Source organism: Triticum aestivum, chromosome 4B (assembly GCF_018294505.1).
Source record: "Triticum aestivum cultivar Chinese Spring chromosome 4B, IWGSC CS RefSeq v2.1, whole genome shotgun sequence".
NCBI classification, from domain to species: Eukaryota; Viridiplantae; Streptophyta; class Magnoliopsida; order Poales; family Poaceae; genus Triticum; species Triticum aestivum.
The window spans coordinates 652,364,515-652,388,542 of NC_057804.1; the positions used below are offsets into that span (position 1 = coordinate 652,364,515).

The window sequence follows — 24,028 nt, forward strand, 5'->3', positions numbered from 1 at the left end:
GTGTGTGTGGTGCGTAGGAGCGCGTGCGCGCGCGGTAGGAGCACTGTAGATGCAGGAGGCCGTTGGCGAGCAGGGCGGTGTTGATCATGTCATGATGGCGTGGGCTCGGCGCGACCCATGCGAGTGTGTGCGCGGCCAGAGCGGGCCAAGTCGTGGCCTGGCTGGGTGGGGGACGTGCGGGTCATGCCCGGCGTTTGCCCAGGGTATAGGAGCACCTGCAGGGCTCATTGTAACGGCGGGGGAGTCGAGTTCGAGCTCGGAAAAAATACCGTTTGTGCAGTGGCGTTCGTGCGCCGGAAAACCTCCCCGTGCCCTGTGTTTCCTCCTTCTTCGTTGGTTTGAGCCACATAGAGAGAGAGAGAGAGAGAGAGAGAGAGAGAGAGAGAGAGAGAGAGAGAGAGGTAGAGCTAGGGCAGTCTAGGGTTTAGGGTTTCAGGCGCCAACAGAGGGCATGCATCGAGAAATCATTGTTACCCTGTTTCGTTATCCCAAGAAAGTCCAACTTATGCTCACACGCACAATGGGCAATCTGTTAGCTTCCAAAGATGACTTCAAAGTACGAGAGTGCATATCATGTCCAGAGATGAATTTTACTTCTTGGGCCATATAATTAATTCTAGTTGCTATCAAGTTATTACAAGATGACTATAGTACTAGAGTGGATTAGAGCATATGTAGTTGGGAGTCCATAGTACATTCTTTTTTTCTTGATCTTTTTTTCTTGAAACTGAGGCCAAACGGCCTCTTCCATTTATTAAGAAGAGAATCATCTGATTAATTAGCGAAAAATCAGAAGAAGCCGTTTCACAACACTTAATCTTCATCAGGGCTCATGGACATTGGTGGGCTTCTTCCCAGATTGAGGTTCGGTGGTGAATCTGTACGATCTCCTTGATTGCTTGAGAAAAGTTGGGATTGTCATTAGTGTATCCCCTGATTATACTAGAGCATAGGTTGTTGAGATGCGCTCATGCGCATCAACATGACTAGGTAGTTGGAGCATAGGTAGATGGGAAGCACATTAGTTAAATTGAGATGATTAACTCGTAGATAGTTGGGATGCCCATTAGTGCATTATTTGCAACACTCAATCTTCAACAGGGACTCATAGACATCGGTGAGCTTCTTCTCACATCGAGATGGCTGAGTGAGTTTGTATCATCTCCTTGATTGTTTGAGCACCATGCATTCCTTCCGTCTGAAAAATATAACTAGATTATGCTAAATGATATAAATGTCTGCTATTGGCACACAAAATTGTCAAAGTATGGGCACACAAAGATTTGTACATATTTTAACTCCGCCAAAATATATAGTTACCAAAATACCTGGTCATTTATGGTACACATGCTCTCGTGTGAGAGAGCACATTGTAAGTGTCGGGCAGCGATCCCTCATTTTGGGAGATGAGGGCATGGGAGATGGAGTGAACTGAACACTATGAAAAAATCGATAGGCTGAATTGCATATAGACCCAATAACAAGAAAGACGCCGGGATATAGTTTGACCAGCTGTTTGCCCTAGCCTGGCCTGACTTTTCCTATTGTGCATGAACATTAGGCTCAATCCCGACTCTTTTTCAAATTGAAATTTGGCCAAAAAACCTTAACAAAATCCCATCCCAAATAGCCTTAGTGAACCACGACCTGATTCATGAGATAGACCTACAAACTTTTACTTTGAGAGACAAATCATTCCTAAAAAGCACTAGCAAACACATGTGTTCACAAGCGTCAGTCATGCCACACATATGTCTAACAAGTTTTCAGGCAAGTACATGCAACTACGGTACACAATCTTATAAACTCGCAACATGATGAAGCATAATTTTCAAATATGTTAAACAATGATCTGGCTTAAGCATTTCATAAAGGAATGTATGATAGATTGAAGAACATGAAATAAACATAAAAAGTAAAGATTCCGAATAATGCCAAAGCCCTGTAAAAGTTCTAGTTCTACATTTGTTCCGTACTTTGCATCTTGATGTTTCTCCATGTACCCGATGATGTGCAACATGACATGCTTGTACAAGTTAGACTGATCACATACGTTTAAAAGAGTCGTGCACCTCAAGAAGAACCTATTTTTTTTCTCGGGCCATGCTTGACACGCCTTCTAATCAATGATCCTCATTTGTTTAATTCATGAGGAATAAGGATGACAAGTTTACCCAAGGGTACGGGTACCCGCAGACACCATACCCGCATGGGTAGGGTATGGGCTCAATTTATACCCATGGGTAGTACCCATACCCTACCCGTTAAGTCATGGGTAGAGTATGGGTATAGCCTTTTACCCATGGATATACCCATACCCTACCCATTTATAGTGACATATGAATTTTACCCGTGATTCACCAGTGTACCTATGTTAAAATTGTGTTGTGAGCTTATGAACCCATGTTAAAGTTGTCACCAATTGTCAATTTGAATTGAGATAATTGTCGTGTACTTATCTATCTAATATTGAGTTGAGATCAATATTTTTTTGTTAAATGTTCTATAGATGAATGTAAAATTTTGAATAACTTTTGTACTATTTGATCTACCCATTGGGTATGGTACCGTCGGGTATGGGTACGGGTAAAATTTCATACCCGTGGTATGGGTATGGGTAGAATTTCATATCCATTGACTACAAGGGTATGGGTATGATATTGCTCTACCCGCCCCATACCCTACCCATTGCCATCCTTAACGAGGAAGATGGTCAAATCATAAAACGACAAGTCCTGAGAACCGTTGGCTCCATACAGTAGAGCACAATTGTGTTGCTAGGAGAGGGACTCAGACTGGAGGCTTCTATTCCCTATGACACCATTTCAACCGCAAAAAAGGCCAAACAAAGAATGTATCAGAACTAAAAAAGGATGAAGATTAGTTCCCATGCCTCTTACTGCTAGATCAGGTATCGAAGATGAGAGAAACTTGGGGAGATTCAAAGGCAAATGATACTCCGAAAATGGCTATGGTTTATTCATGGCATCCTGTTAGGATCATGGGTGAAGAAATTATTTGTTTTTGGAACTTATTTCATGGTAAATCTATTTTGCAATTTTTTGGAAAAACTATCCATGAAACCTTTAACTCATGCCTAAAACTTATATTAATTTCTTTCCGCAATGGTTTGTTAGGAAAAAAACTCATGCCTAGTGCCTGTAAAACATGATGTATATCTAGTAGATATGTATTTGTTCATATTAGTGGTCCAATGACGAAGGCTAGAAAGAAGAACATTGGTAAATTGAATGATTAGTAGACGAATGAGAGAAGACGGGGAAGTACGATAGAAGACAACTCGTTAGTCTACCAGTTCATTGGGAACCCAACATACACTTTTGATAATTAGACTTTGTAATTCCATATGATGCCATTAACATGGTGACATCGCTCAAAGAACTCAAGTGTAAGTGAGAGGAAGAGATGGGAGAATTTTTTTTCTCGTTCATGAGATCTGAAGAACAATAAGAGAAATTAATTGGATGGGAAATGTCAGAAATCATGATGGTTACCTCAACGAACATGTTGTGGACGATGCCACTGGCCACGGCAGTGATGCTTGTTGAGATGACCTTGAGACAGAGCGAATCGAGTGCCTCACACACCTTCGCAGTGGCTTCGTGGGCATTTCCATGTCTCATGCTCACCATTGTCAACTCCTCTGCTACCTGCGTCACCTCCAGCTGCACAACTCATAACCATGTGGTTATTCAATTATGCGTTTTGTGATAGTGTTGTTGGATACATTTTCTCTAGAAGTACTCACATCCGCTCTACTATCATAGAAATGTCTCATTTTCTAATAAATGTTTCGCACATAAACAGAATATCTAGATATAATTAATCAACCCCCCCCCCCCCCCCCACCACCACCAATTTTTAATTTGTTCTACAAGTTTTTCCTAATTAAGCACCTTGAACAACAACTTAGTGAGCAAGCACATGTTGTTACTTTCAAGATCCTCAATCCTAGGACCCCCCCCCCCCCCCCAAGACCTTTCATTCGACATAGAATATCTCACTTAGCTAATTGATATGTAATAATCTAGTATTTTACTTACTCCTTTGTGCATTTCAAAAGAGCATAAACATCGGTAAATTAGTGAGGACAATCTTGACGAGGACAAAAGAAACACAAGTGGTTTTTAATGGCTTGGGTATGTCGCAGCGAAAAAACTCATCGCTTGCATGGATACTCAAATTAGTGCAGTCATGCCCCTTGTGGAAGTGCGATTCATATTCCCGATTGAACACATAACAATACATCCTGAGGGCTTTCTAACTTTTACAAGAGACAATTTTCACATGTGTACAGTTGTCAATTTTTCCTAGGAAGTAGGCTTGGTCCCAAGAAGGTACATCTGCGTGGAGAGAACAATTCCATTCTTTCTCCTCTCTAACTCAAAAAATCAATTCCTTTTGTTTTCTCTATGATAACTTCAATCGTTTATACCTTTTGAACTATAATTTTATTTGTGTATTGTCAATATATTTGTAATCCTGGCAATAAGAACTTTAGAGCAAGGGCAGTCTTGGATATAGTCTATAATACATGCTTAAATTGCATCGATCGTATAAATACTTTTGTAAATATGGTTTCAAATTATGTGCAAGAAGGTGATATATAAATATAAAATATTTGAAATTTTAGAAAGATATACAATTTGTTTTTGAGATACTTGAAACCAGTTTTTTAATGAGTAAAATTAGTTTTATGAAATAACTATAATCGGTTCTTTTGAAATAATGAAATGAGTAATTTCAAATATGGAATCTGATTGTTTTGGAGTGTGAAATTGATTAATTCAAATATATTAAACTTTTCAAATATACTTCATTTGTTCCAAAATAATTGAAGTTCTACATTTGTCCAAATTCAAACTTGCTTATGTTTAACGAACTCTACAGAAAGATATGCTATCATGTACAACAACACATAAACATAATACAAAAATATATTTCATGAAAAATCTCACAAGACTAAGTTGTTGTTCTGGATGTTGATATATTTAAAAAAAACTGGTCAAACTTAAACAAATTTGACTTATGACAAACTGAGAACTTCAATTATTTTTGAACGGAGGTAGTATGAAACAAATTTCTATGCAAATTTTAGAAATAGTTGAAATGAGTTACTTAAAATAATTGAAATCAATAGTTTGAATATGTGAAATTGATTATTTCAAATATAAGAAACCAATATTTTCCAAATATATGAAAGATGCGAGTCTTTTTAAAATCATGTGAAATGTTTTTTTTCAAATATGTGAAACTGATTGTTCTAATGTGTGAAATTCATTGTTTCCATATATAAAACTATTTTAGTCAAGTGCATGAAGCAATATTTAGTGTTTTCGCTAAGATGCCTATCACAATATGTGAAACTGTTTTTTAGTTGAAATAGATTATTTTTTTGATTTGGGTTTCACTCGAACATGTTTTGTGAAATGCATGTTTTGAAATTGAAATGCCTTTTGTGAAATCAATTTTTTGAAATAATTGAAATCATTTTGAAATTAAATTAGCTTTCAAAAATAAATGAAAATTGTTATTATTGAAACGAATGAAATTAGTTTTTTGAAATAACTAAAATATGTTTCATGAAAGAGGTAAAATCAAATTTTGAAATGATTGAAACCAGATTTTTCAAATGGGTGGAAATATTTTTCGTAATGCGTGAATAATGTTTTATGAAATAATTGAACACATTTTTTAATATGTGTAATAGGTCATTTCGAACATGTGAAACTGATTGTTCAATTTGTCAAACTGACTATTTCAAATATTTGAAAATGTCAATTTACAAATACACAAAACATATTTAAGTGTGTGTTTTTAACGATGTGAAGCAAAATATGTCAAATATGTGAAACTGATTTCAATGCGTAAAATTGATTATATTTGATATTACTAATTTGATTTTTGAAATATTTAGAATATTTTGCAGTCTGTGAAAATAGAAAAAAGGTAAGAAATTGATGGAATGAAATTAAATTAGCTAACAGAAATATATGTTTAGTTGGCTAAGTACGTTAACTTTTTTTAGAGGGGGGGGGGGTGGGGGGGGGGGGGTTGGGGTTTGAGGGGGCTAACTACGTTAACTTAAAGTGTAGATGATGCATGTGCGGGATTATGCTACATCGGTTTAGTACGTACCACATGGTGGGCCTGGCCAGAAACAGAAGGTGGAAAAGCTTAGTAAAGAAGTGGAATACACTAGATACCCTGGCCCATATAAAGCTAGTTGGCAGCACCCTATTGGTGCATATCTCACCAGTAGCTAGCTGCCAGCACCCTATTGGTGCATATCTCACTAGATTTACCAATTCCAGAAGAGAAACCCTATAATACAAGAAAATGCCCTTCCAACTACTGAGTACCATTGGAAGATACACACTTCGGGTGTCTTTTCCGTTATTTCTATTAAATATCGACGGGATCTCATTAATATTGGTTATGCTTTCAGCAACCAATGCATTTGGAAACTAGAATGCCATAAAAAATCAAGATTTTTAGGTGGCACTTGGACAACTCGACTGAACATATAAATGTTCCTTGCAGCGAGTAAAGGCAGGAGCGCCCTTGGCTTTCGATACATATAACTGGAAATGGCAGCTCAGGCAAAGTTCAACCCGTTTGGATGACAATCCAGCAATAACATGATTTGTGAGTCATGTAATGTTATTAGCAGGTGGTTTTGTTGACACTTTCTCTGTCTTTGTATGATATTTTGAATGATGTAACTTCTACAAAATAAATGCAGGAAATATTCCCACCTTTTCGGGGAAAACTTGTGTGGTCGTCCGAGCAATAACAACTTCCACAACGCTACGGATCTCAGCTTTTCTAATTACTAGTACTCCCTCCGTTCACTTTTATAAGACCTTTTAGACATTTAAGACAACACCTAAAACAGTTCAATTTCAGCTGTACCATTGTTTCCCCATTTTGCTAGCTGCAGGTCCACCTATCACGCTCACTTCATTCTGGTCCCTAGCATTCTTCGGTCTGAAGTTAGAAACATGTGAATATTTAGGTCGATGATTTGGACCTGATACATGGCAGGCGAACAGATCGAAGGCACAATTTATGGATGAGGCGGAGGTAGTCCTCCACTCCTCATCTTCTTCTAGGTGTGTGTGTCACCCCGCCTACACACTTCAGGTGTCTTTTCCTTTAAACTACACACTTTCCGCAATAGATACATTTGGAAATCAAGTCCCCGTTGAAAAGTTTTTTATGCGATACTTGGACAAAGCTGTGTTGCTTCTGTAAGGAGAAAACAATTCACCACTTATTTCTATCATGGTTATTTGCCACACTGCACTAGTGTACTCTCCATGTAGCTTATTTGTCCCCACCGACAAGTATAACGAACTATGCTAAAAAAAAGTATATTGACATGGGTTCAACCTAGGCTTAAGGCCCAAATCCCAGCAAGAGCATGTTCTTTAGTGTGGGCGGTTCGAAATGCCGAAATGGTTGCATTTTTAACAGGATAAACGTTTTACTGCAAGTTAGCTACCAGCAAGATCCATATGCATGTCCTGTTCCCTACAACATGTGGGAGCACGACCGCCTATGGCTTTTGGTAGAGACGGTAGCTCAGTTCAATCGGTTTGGATGGTAGTCCAAAGTAACATAATTTGCGAATGAGTTATGTAATTTTATTATCAGTTGGATGAAATAGTTGTGTGCATTAGTAAATGCCGATGCCGGGAATACTCTTATTTTTCACCGGTGAGGTTCACCTCCTCACTTCATTCTGGCCTAACTTCCTTTCACTACCCACAAAAAAAAATCCTTTCACTCTGGTATCAACACCGAGCAACATGCCACATGTGAATGATTACCTCGAGGATTTGAACCGGATGCGGGTTAGGAGAAGAGAAGGCGCCGTTAATGGAGGAGGCAGAGGTGGTCCTCCTCATCTTCTTCCGCGGCGAGGAGCCGACGCCATGGTCCTCCGCGTTGCTGCCGGTCGAGGCGGCGTCGTCCGCCTTGACCACGGCGGTGCAGCTGTCGGTTCTGAGGGCGGCCAGGATCTGGCGCTCCTGCTCCTGCAGCTCCTCGATGTAGGCGATGGCGTCCTGGATGATGGACGCCTTGTCCATCTAACGCCCGGAGCACAAACAAGATCAAATTAAACCTCATGCAGCATACACACGAACGTGCTCCTCGCGCGCTGACGATCTGTAAATGAAACCTTGGTGATGTTTGGAACGACACGGCGAAGGGCGTAGAGCTTCTCGTTGAGCATCCTGCGCCGGTGCCTCTCGTTGATTATGTTCTTCCTCTCCAAGCTGCTTGCCTTGGTCGACCGCGAGGTGGCGCCGTCCGGCGAGCTCGTCGAGTCGTCGTAGAGGCCGGAGAGAGAGTCCTCGGCCGGCAGGTGCATGCTGCAACAATCCATCCAACTCCAAGTGTTGCTCACTATGCACGAAAGACGGAACAATCACAGCTCGTGCATGCTGCGGGGGCTCACCTATCTGCGTCGCCGAGCTCGAGCACCAGGGCCTCCCAAGAGAAATCCAAGCTCACGTCCATGTCGGACGACGCCATTGCTCTGCTACTCTGCCAGATCTGCTCTGCTCTCTCTCTCTCTCTCTCTCTCTCTCTCTCTCTCTCTCTGCTAGTATTTGTTATCGTGCTTGTTTAAGTTCCGCGTCGCTGGGCAGCGGGGCCATCCGCGGGGCTGACGTGGTGAGTGAGGCCACCCTATCCTGATGCCACCTGGCGCCCTCTCGAGGAAGGCATCGTGCCTACTGAGCGGTAATTGGCTGATTTTCTACTTTCGGATTGCTTCCCTTTAAATTCGAGACCAAGTCTGGATCTGTGCGGTCATTGGGTCCATGAACTTTGGCGCACAAGGTTTTGTAGCATGGAAAAATTATACTCCACGTAAAGCCTCAAACCGTCTCTATACATCCGAATCGCGCGGTCTAGACGTGTTGTACCATCTAACATGGGCCTGTATAGGTCCGTCGAGCGGTCGAGACGCATTTGCCCCCTCAAAATAGAGATAAACTTAAGGAGCTTTGCCGGAGTCCAGACAGCGGCCACGTAGGACTCCGACGTCCCCCTCCCAGTCCCCCCTCCCGGTTCCATTGTCTTCCAATCCGTCCCTTCTTCCCCTTGCTTTGACTCTGCACCCTCCTCCTTCGACGATGTCGTTGTACCTCCCCAGCAGGCATTGTGGGACCTCCGCAACCAGCACTGACGCGCTCACTCGCCTTTTATGACGGTGTAGTCCACCCAGAACACATCTGTAGGCAGGTACACTCTGCCCCCCTGTCGATGTCGTCCATGGCGGTCACCACGCCCAATAGGTGTTCGGTCAAATGCCATTGAGCTTATTTTTGAACGCCATGTCATTTTTCAGAGTACGAAGGATGGCGGGGTTCTCGACCATGAAGGATGAGTTGTTGTGCAACGCGTGGTTGGCCGTATCTGCGGGTTTTGTAGGCCAGAGCAAAGGAGGACCTTCTGGCAACAAGTGCATGAATCATTTCACATGTGAAAGCACATTGCGTCCTACGACCCGCATCCGGTTCCGCGGACTGGTTCTCGACCATGGAGGATGAGTTGTTGTGTGAAGCGTGGTTGCCGTATCCGCGGGTTTCGTAGACAGGAGTAGAGGGGGGGGGACCTTCTGGCAGCAAGTGCATGAATCATTTCACGCGCGAAAGCACATTGCACCCTATGACCCGCATCCGTTTCCGTGGACTCCCCCCCCCCCCCGTCCCGCGGGCACATGCCGAAGCAAATTTGTTGGTCAGTGTTGTAGATGGCCTTAGACATTTATTGGGTTACAGTTGAAACAAAGCATCAGTTACCAAATTCGATGGTATGGATGAATTGTATGATAAGGGTTTAGTCCTCTAGGTCCATTGAAGGGAAATATAATTATGTGCAAAAAACTACGATAAGTGTAGCCAAATACATTGTCTAGACAAATGATCATGCCCATGTACATTTCTTCAGAAACAAAAAGAGCAAGAGCACACTAAAAATAGCTAAGACATCGTGGAATGAATAATTGGCATGTCAACGACACATGTGAACCACCCTAGAAATCTGCACAACATGAAAGCTTTTCAGTAACCTTACTTGCATTTATAGGAAACTTATAATTCCACAATCCCTAAAATCAATAAGAAAGTTAAAACTTGTAGTCATCTATTCAGCCCCCTCCCCCCTAGTTGACATCAATGTGGCACCAACATACACTGCACCGCATGTTGCAGTTAGAATTAGTTGTAGTATACATCAATGAGATTCGATACATAGAAGATGAACATGTGGACTTATAATATGAGAACTCAAATTGAAAATATATATGATTTATTGTTTGATTATTGTATAGCTGTAATTTTTTTTGATATAAATAGCATGGTTGCAGGTGTCATGGTTTCATGGTGACAGAAATATGTTAGTGGGATCATCTATTTGGTTATACTAGAAGATAATCTGCATGTTGCCACATGGACACGGATGAACATGGAGTTTTAAGAAATGGATAATATGGCAAAGGATGTTAATAATTGAGTGATTAATTATGACGGTGTGATAGTGATTCGTGATTTGTTGGTGTGAAAGGGCCACATGCATATACAAATAGATAGTGATTGGCATGTTGATGGTGTGGCGGACATGCATGATTTGTTGATGCACAACTATCTAAGAATAGCCAATCGAAAAAAAACTATTTAAGAATAGATGATAGGATGTCACTAACAATAGAACAGTTTTGTCAAACTGAGGGTGTAAATTTTTCCCAAAAAGGGGATTCCCCTGCCTCTCCATCATTAGGATGCATATAACCATCTTTATTAGACAAGAAGTAGTTTGAGTTGTCATACTATTTCTTACCAGACAATAAAATGGGTCAAATGATTGGGCAATGCCATATGCAATGCTCTGATTTACTATATGCATTGTGGTAGGGGCCCCTGCATAATTAAACATGAAAGCGATGTGACATGGATTGTGCACAGATCTGTTGCATGAGGATTGTAGTGCACTGTGTCATAGTGCTGCTATGTGCACTTTCATGCACGCCTTATGCTTGTGCCGAGTTAGCTGCACTGCCTCCATACAATTGCTATGACAAGTGGGCAACTGGTTGTGAGAACGATTTAAAGGTCCAGAGTGACTTTTTCAGAATTGAATCTGCATGTATTAGCAAAAAAAAAAAAAAGACTTGCCACGTGGCCTCCTCGATTCAAAGGATTTTCATAGCAAATTTGAAGGATTAGAATCCCAGGCAAATTTTCTTATATTGGTCGTTTGATTCGTATGATTGAATCCTATAGGATTTATTCCTAGGGATTCCTTTATACTACCTTCCATAGGAATTTTAATATCCACTAAAACCTCTTGGAAAGAATCCTTTGTTTTTTTATGGAATCATGTAGGTATGCATATTCGCAAAAAATAATCATGTAGGATTCAAAAGGACATGATTGCAATCCTATTTTTTTTCTATCCCTACATTTTTGGAATCCTCCGAATCAATGAGGCCCTCAACGTGCCCAAGGAGTTGTACCAGTGGTGGCTGTCATATGGTATACACCTGTGATCCGAGGAGATAATGTCTCTGAGATTAATACACGGTTATGTGAAGTTGTTGTGTGCAAATTTTATTCCTGTTTTTATTAATATAATGCATTGCTCATCTTGTCATGTCCTATATACATAAGTAGTTGATCCCACTACTTTATTTATGTCAAAATGTACGGATGCCACCTCCTCAATCTGTACTATTTTTATTTCTTTCGACATGCATTCAAGGAAAATGATACTTATACTATTTCTCTCAATATGCACACATTCCCACTTCATCAACCCCAGTACTTTTATTTCTCTCAAGATGTGTGAGAAATACTACATATATTCCATCAATATCTTATAACTGTATAATAATCAAATACAACAAATATTATGTATTTGTAGTCTCTTCATTCTCATATTCAAATTCCAGACAACCAAACCTCACCAAAATAATATATTGCAATAAATTTCCGCAGCAACGCGCATGATAACATCTAATTTCTAGTAATTTTTACCAACAGGTACACGCTAGAAAAATACTGGTAGTTGTATCGTGTTCATGATCACATCAATGCATGATACAACATGTAACATAGAGCGAATGTACTTGTCCCCAACAGTGTCTGTTTCTAAACAGCTAATCAGTTATCACCTAAATTGATAAATATATGTTGTCCAAAAAATCATGCTGTTAAACTTGTGTAACTTTGGCTATGAATTTTTTTTAAAGCTGTTCACATGGATAAGGTGAAATATTTTTCAGTTTTTTGCATGGAAAATAGTTCCACATCTTATATTTTTGTACAATTTTACGAACACAAGGTGTATGAGGCATGTCAATCCCCGAAACGTCATGTGTATTTTCATTCAGTGGGAGTAAAAACAATCATCACTGGCTCTATTTCTTTTATTGCAAAAGTTATATTCCGGTCCAACACAAAGAAAAATGATGAGATGTCATGGAATCGAGAGAATAGTGCACATAGTCAATAATCTTGCTGCCCTTATTGTGAAGAATATGTGGTACTCCAAAACTTGTCAATGCACCCAGACTCACTCACCTAGAAGTTTAATTAAGAAATAACAATAATGTAGGATGTAAGAACAACATGTGTCTTCGATGTAAAAAAGCGTACAGTACTAATTTTAAAGACAAATGGAAAACCAAAAGACAGCTACAGTTCTGACTCACACGATGTAGAGTGTCAATAGACATGCCACGTGAAGCTTAAGTTATGCTCCTACAAGTATTCAACTATAGTGTACAGTACCTGTTGGCCAATGCAATTGCTGGCCACATTCATCTCATCTATCATCCTACAATGGAATAGAAAGGAGATCATAACAATGACTAAAACGAGTGGGGATCTGTAGCTTTCGCACCGGCTGGCTGTGGGCTCCGGGCGGTGGCCATTTTCTATCTAGATGTAGCATATCGTTGGCTGGTTGTGTAGCTAAGTCGATCGGAAAGCTAAGTTTCCAAATGCCTCCTGGACCATGCTAGCCAAGCCAGCTCACAAACGGAGATACGTACCTTGTAGCCAGATGGATGCTGCGTTGGTAGCTAGCGCTCGCTGTTTTTGTTTGTACGCTACGCCTGTGGCCTGTCGACGGCGTACCGATCTGGACGGCATGCATATGCATGCATACACATGTGAGAAACATTATCTAGTACGTCCACACGTTTGCCTGTCTGATGTCTGCATCTATCCCTCCGTGACATGTGTAAGCGCCATAGCTAGCTTCCAAAAGAAATCAATCCTGTTTTTTTTTATCACGATAATTTATTTTTTATCTTTTTACCAAGAATCTGAAACATATCATGGGTATAGGTATGTTGGTTAGAAATGTTCACATCTAAATTTTCGTAAAACAGTATCATCGTTTTGTGACCTGGCTGAAACTGAGTAACTGAGTGCCAAAGTTTATGTTTCCAAACTTAAACCGTTTGCCCAATGGCAGCCTCTCTGGCGTTGAACTTGGCTATGCCAACGTCATATACCTTGATGCTGAAAAAGCTTGCTCCCTCCTTTTTGGTTTACGAGGCCCGCAAGCAATTTACGATTTGTTTTGACTATCAATTAGTACAATCTTATATGAGTTGTGTGCCATAAAATTATACCATTCAGAATGAATTTTAATGCTATATTATCTTATGACATATACTTAGTCAAACTGAGCTCAACGCCATAGTGTATTTGCGTTGACCCCCTTCGAGTGTGGCAGTAACATTGTACAGAAATAAAAAACAAGTCTATTTTACTGGCGATAAAAAGATGGTAAAATGGTAGTAGATCTGTCTGCGTGGTAGGGTGAGGTCCCTGCGTGATGGGCAGTGTTTGGCAAAGAGCGAGGTGGTGGTCTCCATTGCTTCTCGTGCACCTAGCTGCCTGCTCCACGGTCAGAAGATGATGAACCGTGTGCTGCATGCTTCTCTCAAATTTGACAGGAAACAGTTCAATTATATTGCAACAACATAGCAAAAGAAATATTTGCCGAGCACGGGAGTTATTTCTCTTTCTCGGAGTGAAGTAATGTGAGAGCCAGAAATATTTTTCTATTCTCCGCATCCGGGAATATATGTAGCTACTGCTTTTTGTGCGGCGGGTTTCCATTCCACTTACTGCATCTTTTTTTCAGAAAATATTTACTGCTTTTTTCTTGTGGGAAGGGGACCTGCACTCAATAATGTTCATGTATGGACCATGCCCGATAACCATGTGCTTGTCTTTAACCGATGGTTCCAAATATACGCCGCTGTCACTTTGTCACCACATTGAATGTTTCTGTAACAGCAACATGTGCCCAGTTAGCACGTTTATACTATGTTGCTAGTATAACAGAAACACTGATATTTTCGAAGCAGGGGGCATTGGAGCACTTCATTTTAAAAACCTCAAAATGTTTTTTTAGTTTTCATAATAATATATTTTTACAGAAATATGGATGAATGTTCTCTATACACTTGTTAAGTTTTGTCCAATAATAAGATATACGGATTTGCTAATTATCATCTAATCCTACACTACTTGATTAACCAAACAAAAAATCCCTACGGATATCCATGTAAAATCCAACGGTGTAGAAGTTAGATGAGACATAGTTATTTCTCATCTAGATGGGACCTAAGACTCGTCCTAAAATATATTATATCCTACACAAATAGGACAAAAATCTGGTCACAAAAAAAATACTATTGAATTATTATTTTTGCATCTCCTATACAAACCATGGGACTTCGTAGATATATAATACACATCTATATATGCACGTATAGAAAATTTCAGATTTTTTCAGCCATAAATATTAATATTTCCAAACTTAAAAAAATGGGGATCAAAAGTGACTTTCCGGTTACGTATGTACTGCATTGCATTGCACTACTATAGCCACATATAACTTAGTTACACACATTTAATTGAAACTAGCTACGTGTTATGTGCCCTTATATATAGCATATTTCCCATACTCCCATAGGCCGGCCGGCCCTTATCCGTATACTGGTCCTTCGTCCTCCTTCTCATCATTTTCCTTCCTTGGGAATTCTTGGTCTCCGAGCTACTCCATGAATGCCTGCGCTCTGAACTCAGTATCTCCCTTTTCTTCTTCATACCCGTTAATACCGGCTGCATGCATGCTGATCTCTACCTCGTGAGCTATGTAGATGGAGATGAAGGCGAAGCCGGCGAGGGGCGGGAAGCGGAGCAGGGCGAGCGGCGGCACGGCGGTGGTGCTGCTGGAGAAGAAGGAGTCCGAGAAGGAGAGGAGGAAGCGCATGAAGGGGCTCTGCGAGAAGCTCGCATCCCTCATCCCAAGAGAACACTGCTGCTCCAGCACTGTAAGAACACGTACGCCTCTTCTCATTGCGGCCGGAGCATGCCTGAGCAGCGTGATAGCCAGCTTTTTCACTCCAAGTTTATCTTGTGATTTCGTCTCGAAAAGGCATGATCTTTATTTTGAATATTTAGCTACTAATGGATTTTTTTCCGAAAAAGATGGATTACACCCCGGGTCATGGAGTGATGCACATGGCCCTACCTTATCTAATTCAATGTTCTACAGTATCCAACCGAAGAAAACGACACAAGCGCCATGTAGGACGGTCATGCTGTAAAAAAAACAACATCAACCAAAAGTAACAAAAAGATATGAATCCTCTTACCTCAGAAATCCTATTACTAGAATGCCAACCATATAATGATTGAATAAAATCCGAGCGACCATCTCCTATCAGTAGCACCCGGCGACAGTGAACGCCCTCTCCTCCCAGCTCAGGAGGACCACGTATGGAGCTAATTAATAGCTTTGAAAATGACATGTAAAAGGTTTGAATATTCAACCGGGTTAAAAAGTTAGAACGCAATTATTGCGGCAACTCTCCATAGCCAAAAGTAAAGCACAAACTTTAACATGAATCTGGGCCTTAATGCTAGGATGAATACCCTCCAACTAGTACGCAAACATATTCAAACTACCTGTAGGTGGAGATAGATTAAAGACGACATGAACAGTACACTGTAATAATTTGGCAAGAAGGCATTGAAGGAAAATATGCTGAATCTGTTCTTCATTGCCACAAAAACAACAATTTGTGCAACCTTGTCACTCACACTTCTTGAGGTTATTCTTAGTTAAGATCATTTTTCTATCTAGCTACCATAAGAAAATCTTGATTGTAGTTGGAACTTTAATCTTTGAAATATACTTGCGATGAAACGCAGGCCATCATTGATGAGGTATGTATACATGGATTTCAAAGAGAAAACACCGGAGGAAATCAACTTCCAACGGAAAAGTGTTGGTTCTTCATTGGGGGTGACCATCATCAATCTATTGATAAGGTGCAACTGCCAACTGTTCCATCCACTTCTCCCCGATGAGAGACCGTCTAATTGCAACATTCAGTGGAACATATTCCAACACCGATGCAACAGAAACCTCCTTCCTTTTCACAATGTTTTAAAGATAAGTGTATTGCAAAGCTAGAGGCTCGTCCCCCAGCCATGTAGTGGTTAAGCCAATGCCCACCACAAAGGATCCTCTACAAAAAAAATATATTTTTGACCCCATCAAACCTTTCCAAAATGGCGAATCAACGGGTTTGGCTTGAACCCGAGACAAGGATTTTGAATGGAGATACTTATTTCTCAACAACTCCTGCCAGACCCCACCCTCAGTAAGTAACTTGAACAACGATTTGCTGAGCAGACACTTATTTTTTATTTTGAGATCCTCCAGACCAAGACCACCTTGGTCTATAGGTCTGCAAATAACACCGCATCTCGTTAGGCGGTATTTTCTTTTGTTTTCATCAGATTGCAAGAAGAATCTAGATGTACAGAGGTCAAGTCTTTTCCTAACCACTTCGGTACCCCAAAGATGGACAACATGAACATTGGTAAGCTAGTTAGGACCAAGGTGTCTCCTCAGAAAATGGGTACCACATATCATTGAAGTTACTAACCAAGAAGTCAAGTCTTTTCTTGATTGCTTTAGGTACCACATATCGTTGAACAAAACCCACAATTGATCTTATGTTAGATGATTCTGTAATCCAAAAGGTTTGATTATGTGTGATTGTGCATCACAATGCAAAGATCGGTAAAAATAGAACTCTTCCATCATCTAAAAATATAAGGTTATTTGAGCGAAGTAAATCATGTCAAGAAATAAATATTGAAATTCTTCCATGTAATGTTTTCATGTTGTTGTTCCTTTAATGTGTACTCAGGATACAATGACCCAGCTAGGCAGCCTGGATGTTGGGGCGTCATACATCAAGAAGCTGAAGGAGAGGGTCGATGAGCTACAACGTAGGAGGAGCTCCGTGCAGGCCTTCGACACATTAAAAGGAGATACTAGTATCCCAACGCCCACTACCACGACTACCACAAGCAGTGGTCCTGGGTCGCCAGAAGAAGAGAAAGCTTGGGAGGCATCGGAACCGGTATTGCAGGTGCGGCAACACGACGATTCAAGCATGGAGGTGAGACTAATATGCTGCATGGAGAGGCCGATCAAGCTCCATGAGGTAATCACCATCCATGAGGAAGAAGGTGCTGAGATCATCAACGCCAATCACTCGGTTGCTGGCCACAAAATGTTCTACACTATACACTCTCGGGTAAGTATACCTAGGTTCAGCCTTTTGCTTTTGCAACTAGCAAATATATCTGCAAAATGTATGGCGCACAAGAGTCTTAAGGATTCAAGTTTTGAACAATAATTAATTACACCTATAATATATAATTTATATTATATGGAAATCGTATCACTAGATTCGTATTCAAAAGCACCTGATTCTGAATTAAGTGATTTTTGTGCCAAAAACAGTCTTCCTTTTTGGAACTTTGTATCAGTAGCCTTATAAAAATATTTGACCATAATTTATTGAGGTGTACCCATTTGTTTCTAGTGTTATATTAAACTGAATAGTGACGTATATATACAAGTAAAATGCACATCGTAAGAGAAAATATGAGAGCGGTGCATCCATGTACCCATAGGTGAAAATGGGAACCATAGATTCCTCCAAACATTTTCTCAAAAGCTGTGGAGCCATAACAAGAGACCCAAAAATAATTTTTTTGGACCGGGGGGGGGGGGGGGGGAATGTACTGGAAAAGTTTGATAACAACTTAGATGTACACACGTGCCATACACATCGTAATATGTTCTCTTTTTAGTACATGTTTCTTTCTTTTTCTTCCCTCTCTGCTGTCTAGAATGTCTAGTAAATTTATTTATATGTGATTCTCTTTTGTATTGCGTGAAGGAGGACTGGTTACCATCTAAATATCTAACATTGATCTATTCTTGCCTCAAAGTCCAGTTAATTAATTGCATAAATTTCTTCTATAATATGCAGGCCTTCAGCTCGAGAATTGGCATAGATGTTTCAAGGGTTTCTGAACGACTGGGAGCATTGGTATGATAGTAAATGGATTTATGCAAAATATATAAATAACTATATAAAATGATTATCCCATGGATGGTACATAGAAGTCTAGCTATTAATCGACCAAGTAGGGGATGGAAACACCTTAACTAGCCAGTAATTCATGTCTAAGCTCGGGCTCGTGTGCACTCGATGAACAATAAATTCAAAAAAATAGTAAAAAAATCAAATAATTCTGGAAGTTTATGACATGGAAGATGCTCATGTGCAGAATAAGCATGCACATTTTTGAGGTGTTTGGACATTCGAGGACCTCTAGATAAAAAGTCCAAATAGTGTTCTTTTTCAAAGTTTCTTTCAGAGCCATTTTTTGTTTTTTAGACACAGCCTCCTATAATGTCCAAACACAATGATTTTTTGCATGCACATCGCGCATTCGAGCATATCTCGGATGCCAAGTTTTATTAGATTTTTTGAATGTTGTTGTAATTATATTTGAATTTGATGTTCACACCTAGGTGCAATTAATGCACCTGGGCACCGAATCATGACACTCTTAATTAATTCTGCACCTGGGCACCGAATGGCCGCATTTTTAATTAGCTAGTTACAGTCTTATCCATGTTAACTTCACAACATGATCGATGTATGACAAAGATGTTGATTGGTCTTCGATCAATAGTCACCTAGCATAAATTTATATTAACATGTTTTGGGTTGTCATAGTTTGTTGTATGTTGTTAATTGAGATAAAGTTTAAAAGTGTTCTATATTATCCCACCCTCATAGATTTAGTGTTGTATAAACCGAACATTCTCTTGAAAATGCTTGTCTTGTTTGGTCATCTAAATGTGCAGAGCCGACTCTTTTCGCACGAAAAGCAGGCACCATCGTGCATGCGCAGCATTGAGGTCCCCAAGTACACTGATGGGACCAACCTAACTCCTCCCAAGGAGCTCATCAGCAACAACGATATAGGTGGAACTAATAAGGTACCCAACCCCGAGTGTGAGTATTGGGCTGAGCAAGATCAATTGATGTGGAGTTCCCTTCTTGTGTCAATATCAACAGAGTTAATCGAGTAGGTGTGGGTTGTGTCAACCATGGTTGAGCCTTGGTCTACCTTTGGGTGCATGTTCTCCGCTCATCCATGTAACTAGAAAATATGAGGAAGAATGTCTCTTGGTAAATGACTACTTCAACAAAGTAAAGGAACTCGTCAAACTATGGCCATGCTAGTATCTCCTCTCGCCAAAGATGACATGGCCTCCTATGTGTTCTGTTACAATCCCTCGTTGTCATTGATCACAACTCAAACAGACCCAGTATCCCTTGGTGAGTTGTATTATCATGTACTTTCTTTTCAAATCATGTTGGAGCAGCCATACCTCTGCTTCCAAGGCAACATTACTCCACCTGGGCGTGGTGGCGGGGAAACATGTCATAAATCATGAAATCCCAATAGGGAGTATCTAAGAGATGCACTTTCACAATGTTGCAAGCTCCAAATTGATCTAAGCATTATATATTTGTTAAGGTGAGTTCTTAAGATATAGAATTGTAAACATGTTGTACATTAGCTCATCCTCCTAGATTTCCGCTACCCTCTCCTCCCTCCCACAGTTACCGCCTCCTCCCTTCTCTATAGACACCACCTCTTACTTCCCCATCCTCCTTTCCCCTCGCTACTGCTAGAGACTAGTGGTAGAGCTAAGTCCCGACACGGGTTGATGAAGGCAGCAGTGGGTATATCTCTGCTCCGATAGCCTTTTATGGAGATATGCGATTTACGGGTGATAAATAGAGGCAAAGGGTGTGGTTGTGTAGCGATGGTGGTGGTGTTTCCGATTGGACTAGCGGTCTCTCGAGATGAGTCATTGGTGGATGCGGCCCCATCTGCAGGTACGCGGGCAACAAAAAGAACCTTCTACATTCCAACACTAGTCCTCCGCTTGTTTCACGGATGGCGGCATGCTCTTGTGTTGCTAGGCAATTGCCATAACGGGTCGCACGGTCTTAAACCTTCATATCGGCTGATACGTCTCTAACGTATCTATAATTTTTGATTGTTCCATGCTATTATATTATCCATCTTGGATGTCTTATATGCATTTATATGCTATTTTATATTATTTTTGGGACTAACCTATTAACCTAGAACCCAGTGCCAGTTTCTACTTTTTCCTTGTTTTTTAGTTTTACAGAAAAGGAATACCAAACGGATTCCAATTGACCTGCCAATTTACGGAGATTCTTTATGGACCAGAAGAGGCCCCCGAAGCAAAAGAGTTGGGCCAGAAGAGTCCCGAGTCATCCACGAGGGTGGAGGGCGCGCCCTCCTACCTCGTAGCTGACTCGGAGACCCCCCTGACGTGAAACCGACACTAAAAGTTCCTATAATTACAGAAACCCTCGAAAATAAACATAGATCAGGAGTTTCGCCACCACAAGCCTCTATAGCCACCAAAAACCAATCGGGACCCTGTTTCGGGACCTTACCGGAGGGGGGATCCATCACTGGTGTCCATCTTCATCATCCTGACGCTCTCCATGGCGATGAGGGAGTAGTTCACCCTCGGGGTTGAGGGTATGTACCGGTAGCTATGTGTTTGATCTCTTTCTCTCTCTCTTGTGTTCTTGATTTGGCACGATCTTGATGTATCGCGAGCTTTGCTATTATAGTTGGACCATATGGTGTTTTCCCCTCTCTACCTTCTTGTAATGGAATGAGTTTTCCCTTTGAAGTTATTTTATCGGATTGAGTCTTTAAGGATTTGAGAACACTTGATGTATGTCGTGCATGTGCTTATCTGTGGTAACAATGGGATATTCACGTGCCCCTCTTGATGTATGTTTTGGTGATCAACTTGCCGGTTCTGTAACCTTGTGAACTTATGCATAGGGGTTGGCACACATTTTTGTCTTGACTCTCCGATAGAAACTTTGGGGCACGTTTTGAAGTTCTTTGTGTTGGTTTTAATAGATGAATCTGAGATTGTGTGATGCATATCGCATAATCAAACCCACAGATACTTGTGGTGACATTGGAGTATCTGAAGGAAATATGACCTAGAGGCAATAATAAAGTTATTATTTATTCCCTTATTTCATGATAAATGTTTATTATTCATGCTAGAATTGTATTAACCGGAAACTTAGTACATGTGTGAATACATAGACAAAACATAGTGTCCGTAGTATGCCTCTACTTGACTAGCTCATTAATCAAAGATGGTTATGTTTCCTAACCATAAACATGTGTTGTCATTTGATGAACGGGATCACATCATTAGGAGAATGATGTGATGGACATGACCCATCCGTTAGCTTAGCATCATGATCGTTACAGTTTCATTGCTACTGCTCTCTTCGTGACTTATACATGTTCCTCAGACTATGAGATTATGCAACTACCGAATACCGGAGGAACACTTTGTGTGCTACCAAACGTCACATTGGAGATTGTAAAGGTGCTCTATGGGTGTCTCCAAAGGTGTTGGTTGGGTTGGCATATATCGAGATTAGGATTTGTCACTCCGTGTTTCGGAGAGGTATCTCTAGGCCCTCTCGGTAATACTCGTCACTATAAGCCTTGCAAGCATTGTGACTAATAAGTTAGTTGCGGGATGAAGTATTATGTAACGAGTAAAGAGACTTGCCGGTAACGAGATTGAACTAGGTATGATGATACCGACGATCAAATCTCGGGCAAGTGACATACCGATGACAAAGGGAACAACGTATGTTGTTATGCAGTTTGACCGATAAAGATCTTCGTAGAATATGTAGGAGCCAATATGAGCATCTAGGTTCCGCTATTGGTTATTGGCCGGAGATGTGTCTCGGTCATGTCTACATAGTTCTCGAACACATAGGGTTCGCACGCTTAATGTTCGATGACGATTTGTATTATGAGTTATGTGTTTTGATGACCGAAGTTTGTTCCGAGTCCCGGATGAGATCACGGACGTGACGAGGGGTCTCTAAATGGTCGAGACGTAAAGATCGATATATTGGAAGGCTATATTCGAACATCGGAAAGGTTCCGAGTGATTCGGGTATTTTCCGGAGTACTGGAGAGTTACGGGAATTCACCGGGGGAAGTAGTGGGCCTTAATGGGCCATACGGGAAAGAAGAGAAGGGCCTCAAGGGGTGGTCGCGCGCCCCTCCATGGGCAGGTCCAAATTGGACTAGGAAGGGGCGGCGCCCCCTCCTTCTTCTCCCCTCTTCCTCCTTCCCTTCCTTCACCTAGTTGGAATAGGAAGGGGGGGGGGTGAATCCTACTTGGACCGAGAGTCCAAGTAGGACTCCCCCCTTTGGCGCGCCCCCTCTAGGGCCGGCCTCCTCTTCCTTCCTCCTTTATATACGTGGGCAGGGGGCACCCCAAAGGCACTCCAAGATTGGTGTTAGCCGTGTGCGGTGCCCCCCTCCACAGTTACACACCTCGGTCATATCGTCGTAGTGCTTAGACGAAGCCCTGCACCGGTAACTTCATCATCACCGTCGCCACGCCGTCATGCTGACGAAACTCTCCCTCGACCTCAACTGGATCAAGACTACGAGGGACGTCATCGAGCTGAACGTGTGCTGAACGCGGAGGTGCCGTATATTCGGTACTTGGATCGGTTGTATAGCGAAGACGTTCGACTACATCAACCGCGTTAACTAAACACTTCCACTTTCGGTCTACGAGGGTACGTGGACACACTCTCCCCCTCGTTGCTATGCATCACCTAGATAGATCTTGCGTGATCGTAGGATTTTTTTTTGAAATTACTGCGTTCGTCAACAGTATCTATGTGACATAAGGGTTTTGGTTGATTTGTGTCTTAAGGTGTTATTTTACTACGAAATCTAGGGTTATTTGTGACACTTATAGGAATAGCCAAATGGATTGATCGGAAAGAATAACTCTGAGGTGGTTTCGTACCCTACAATAATCTCTTGGTTTGTTCTCCGGTATTAGTGACTTTGGAGTGACTCTTTGTTGCATGATGAGGGATTGTTATATGATCTAATTATGTTATCATTGTTGAGACAACTTGCACTAGTGAAAGTATGAACCCTAGGCCTTGTTTCCTAGCATTGCAATACCGTTTTCACTCACTTTTACCACTTGTTACCTTGCTGTTTTTATAATTTCAGATTAAAAAAACCTATATCTACTACCCATATTGCACTTGTATCACCATCTCTTCGCCGAACTAGTGCACCTATACAATTTACCATTGTATTGGGTATGTTGGGCACACAAGAGACACTTTGTTATTTGGTTGAAGGGTTGTTTGAGAGAGACCATCTTCATCCTACGCCTCCCACGGATTGATAAACCTTAGGTCATCCACTTGAGGGAAATTTGCTACTGTCCTACAAACCTCTACAGTTGGAGGCCCAACAACGTCTACAAGAAGAAGGTTGCGTAGTAGACATCAAGCTCTTTTCTGGCGCCGTTGCTAGGGAGGTTAGTGCTTGAAGGTATATCTTTAGATCTTGCAATCGAATCTTTTAGTTTCTTGTTTTATCACTAGTTTAGTTTATAAAAGAAAACTACAAAAATGGAATTGAGGTTGCCT

At 41.1% G+C, this 24,028-nt stretch overlaps 2 protein-coding genes across 3 annotated transcripts; one reads left to right on the top strand and one right to left on the bottom strand.

The window, feature by feature from the left end:
* Positions 1 to 802: 802 nt before the first annotated feature.
* LOC123093882 (transcription factor BHLH6) lies at positions 803 to 8,633 on the bottom strand. Its single transcript, XM_044515946.1, has 5 exons — positions 8,489 to 8,633; positions 8,210 to 8,402; positions 7,857 to 8,117; positions 3,516 to 3,686; positions 803 to 1,198 (listed from the first exon to the last, which is right to left on the bottom strand). Exons 1-5 carry the CDS (start codon positions 8,563 to 8,565, stop codon positions 1,130 to 1,132), a joined length of 771 nt encoding a protein of 256 aa, XP_044371881.1. The 5' UTR covers positions 8,566 to 8,633; the 3' UTR covers positions 803 to 1,129.
* A 6,288-nt stretch (positions 8,634 to 14,921) lies between these two features.
* Positions 14,922 to 19,665, top strand: LOC123093883 (transcription factor bHLH168). Of its 2 annotated transcripts, XM_044515947.1 has the most exons (6): positions 14,922 to 15,145; positions 15,221 to 15,394; positions 16,278 to 16,397; positions 17,288 to 17,680; positions 18,425 to 18,484; positions 19,312 to 19,665. In XM_044515947.1, the coding sequence occupies exons 1-6, from the start codon at positions 15,122 to 15,124 to the stop codon at positions 19,537 to 19,539; spliced, it is 999 nt and encodes a 332-aa protein (XP_044371882.1). In that variant the 5' UTR covers positions 14,922 to 15,121; the 3' UTR covers positions 19,540 to 19,665. The 2 variants fall into 2 exon arrangements, with proteins under 2 accessions (XP_044371882.1, XP_044371883.1); XM_044515948.1 differs by lacking the exon at positions 16,278 to 16,397.
* The last annotated feature ends 4,363 nt before the right edge of the window (positions 19,666 to 24,028 follow it).

Coding starts and splice junctions, on each gene's coding strand:
- LOC123093883 (XM_044515947.1), top strand. CDS start 15,122: ATGAATGCCTGCGCTCTGAACTCA. Junction 15,146..15,220: donor ATGCCTGCGCTCTGAACTCA/GTATCTCCCTTT, acceptor TGAGCTATGTAG/ATGGAGATGAAGGCGAAGCC. Junction 15,395..16,277: donor AACACTGCTGCTCCAGCACT/GTAAGAACACGT, acceptor GATGAAACGCAG/GCCATCATTGATGAGGTATG.
- LOC123093882 (XM_044515946.1), bottom strand. CDS start 8,565: ATGGCGTCGTCCGACATGGACGTGAGCTTGGATTTCTCTTGGGAGGCC. Junction 3,687..7,856: donor ATCCGGTTCAAATCCTCGAG/GTAATCATTCAC, acceptor TGAGTTGTGCAG/CTGGAGGTGACGCAGGTAGC. Junction 1,199..3,515: donor TCCACAACATGTTCGTTGAG/GTAACCATCATG, acceptor TATATTTTTCAG/ACGGAAGGAATGCATGGTGC.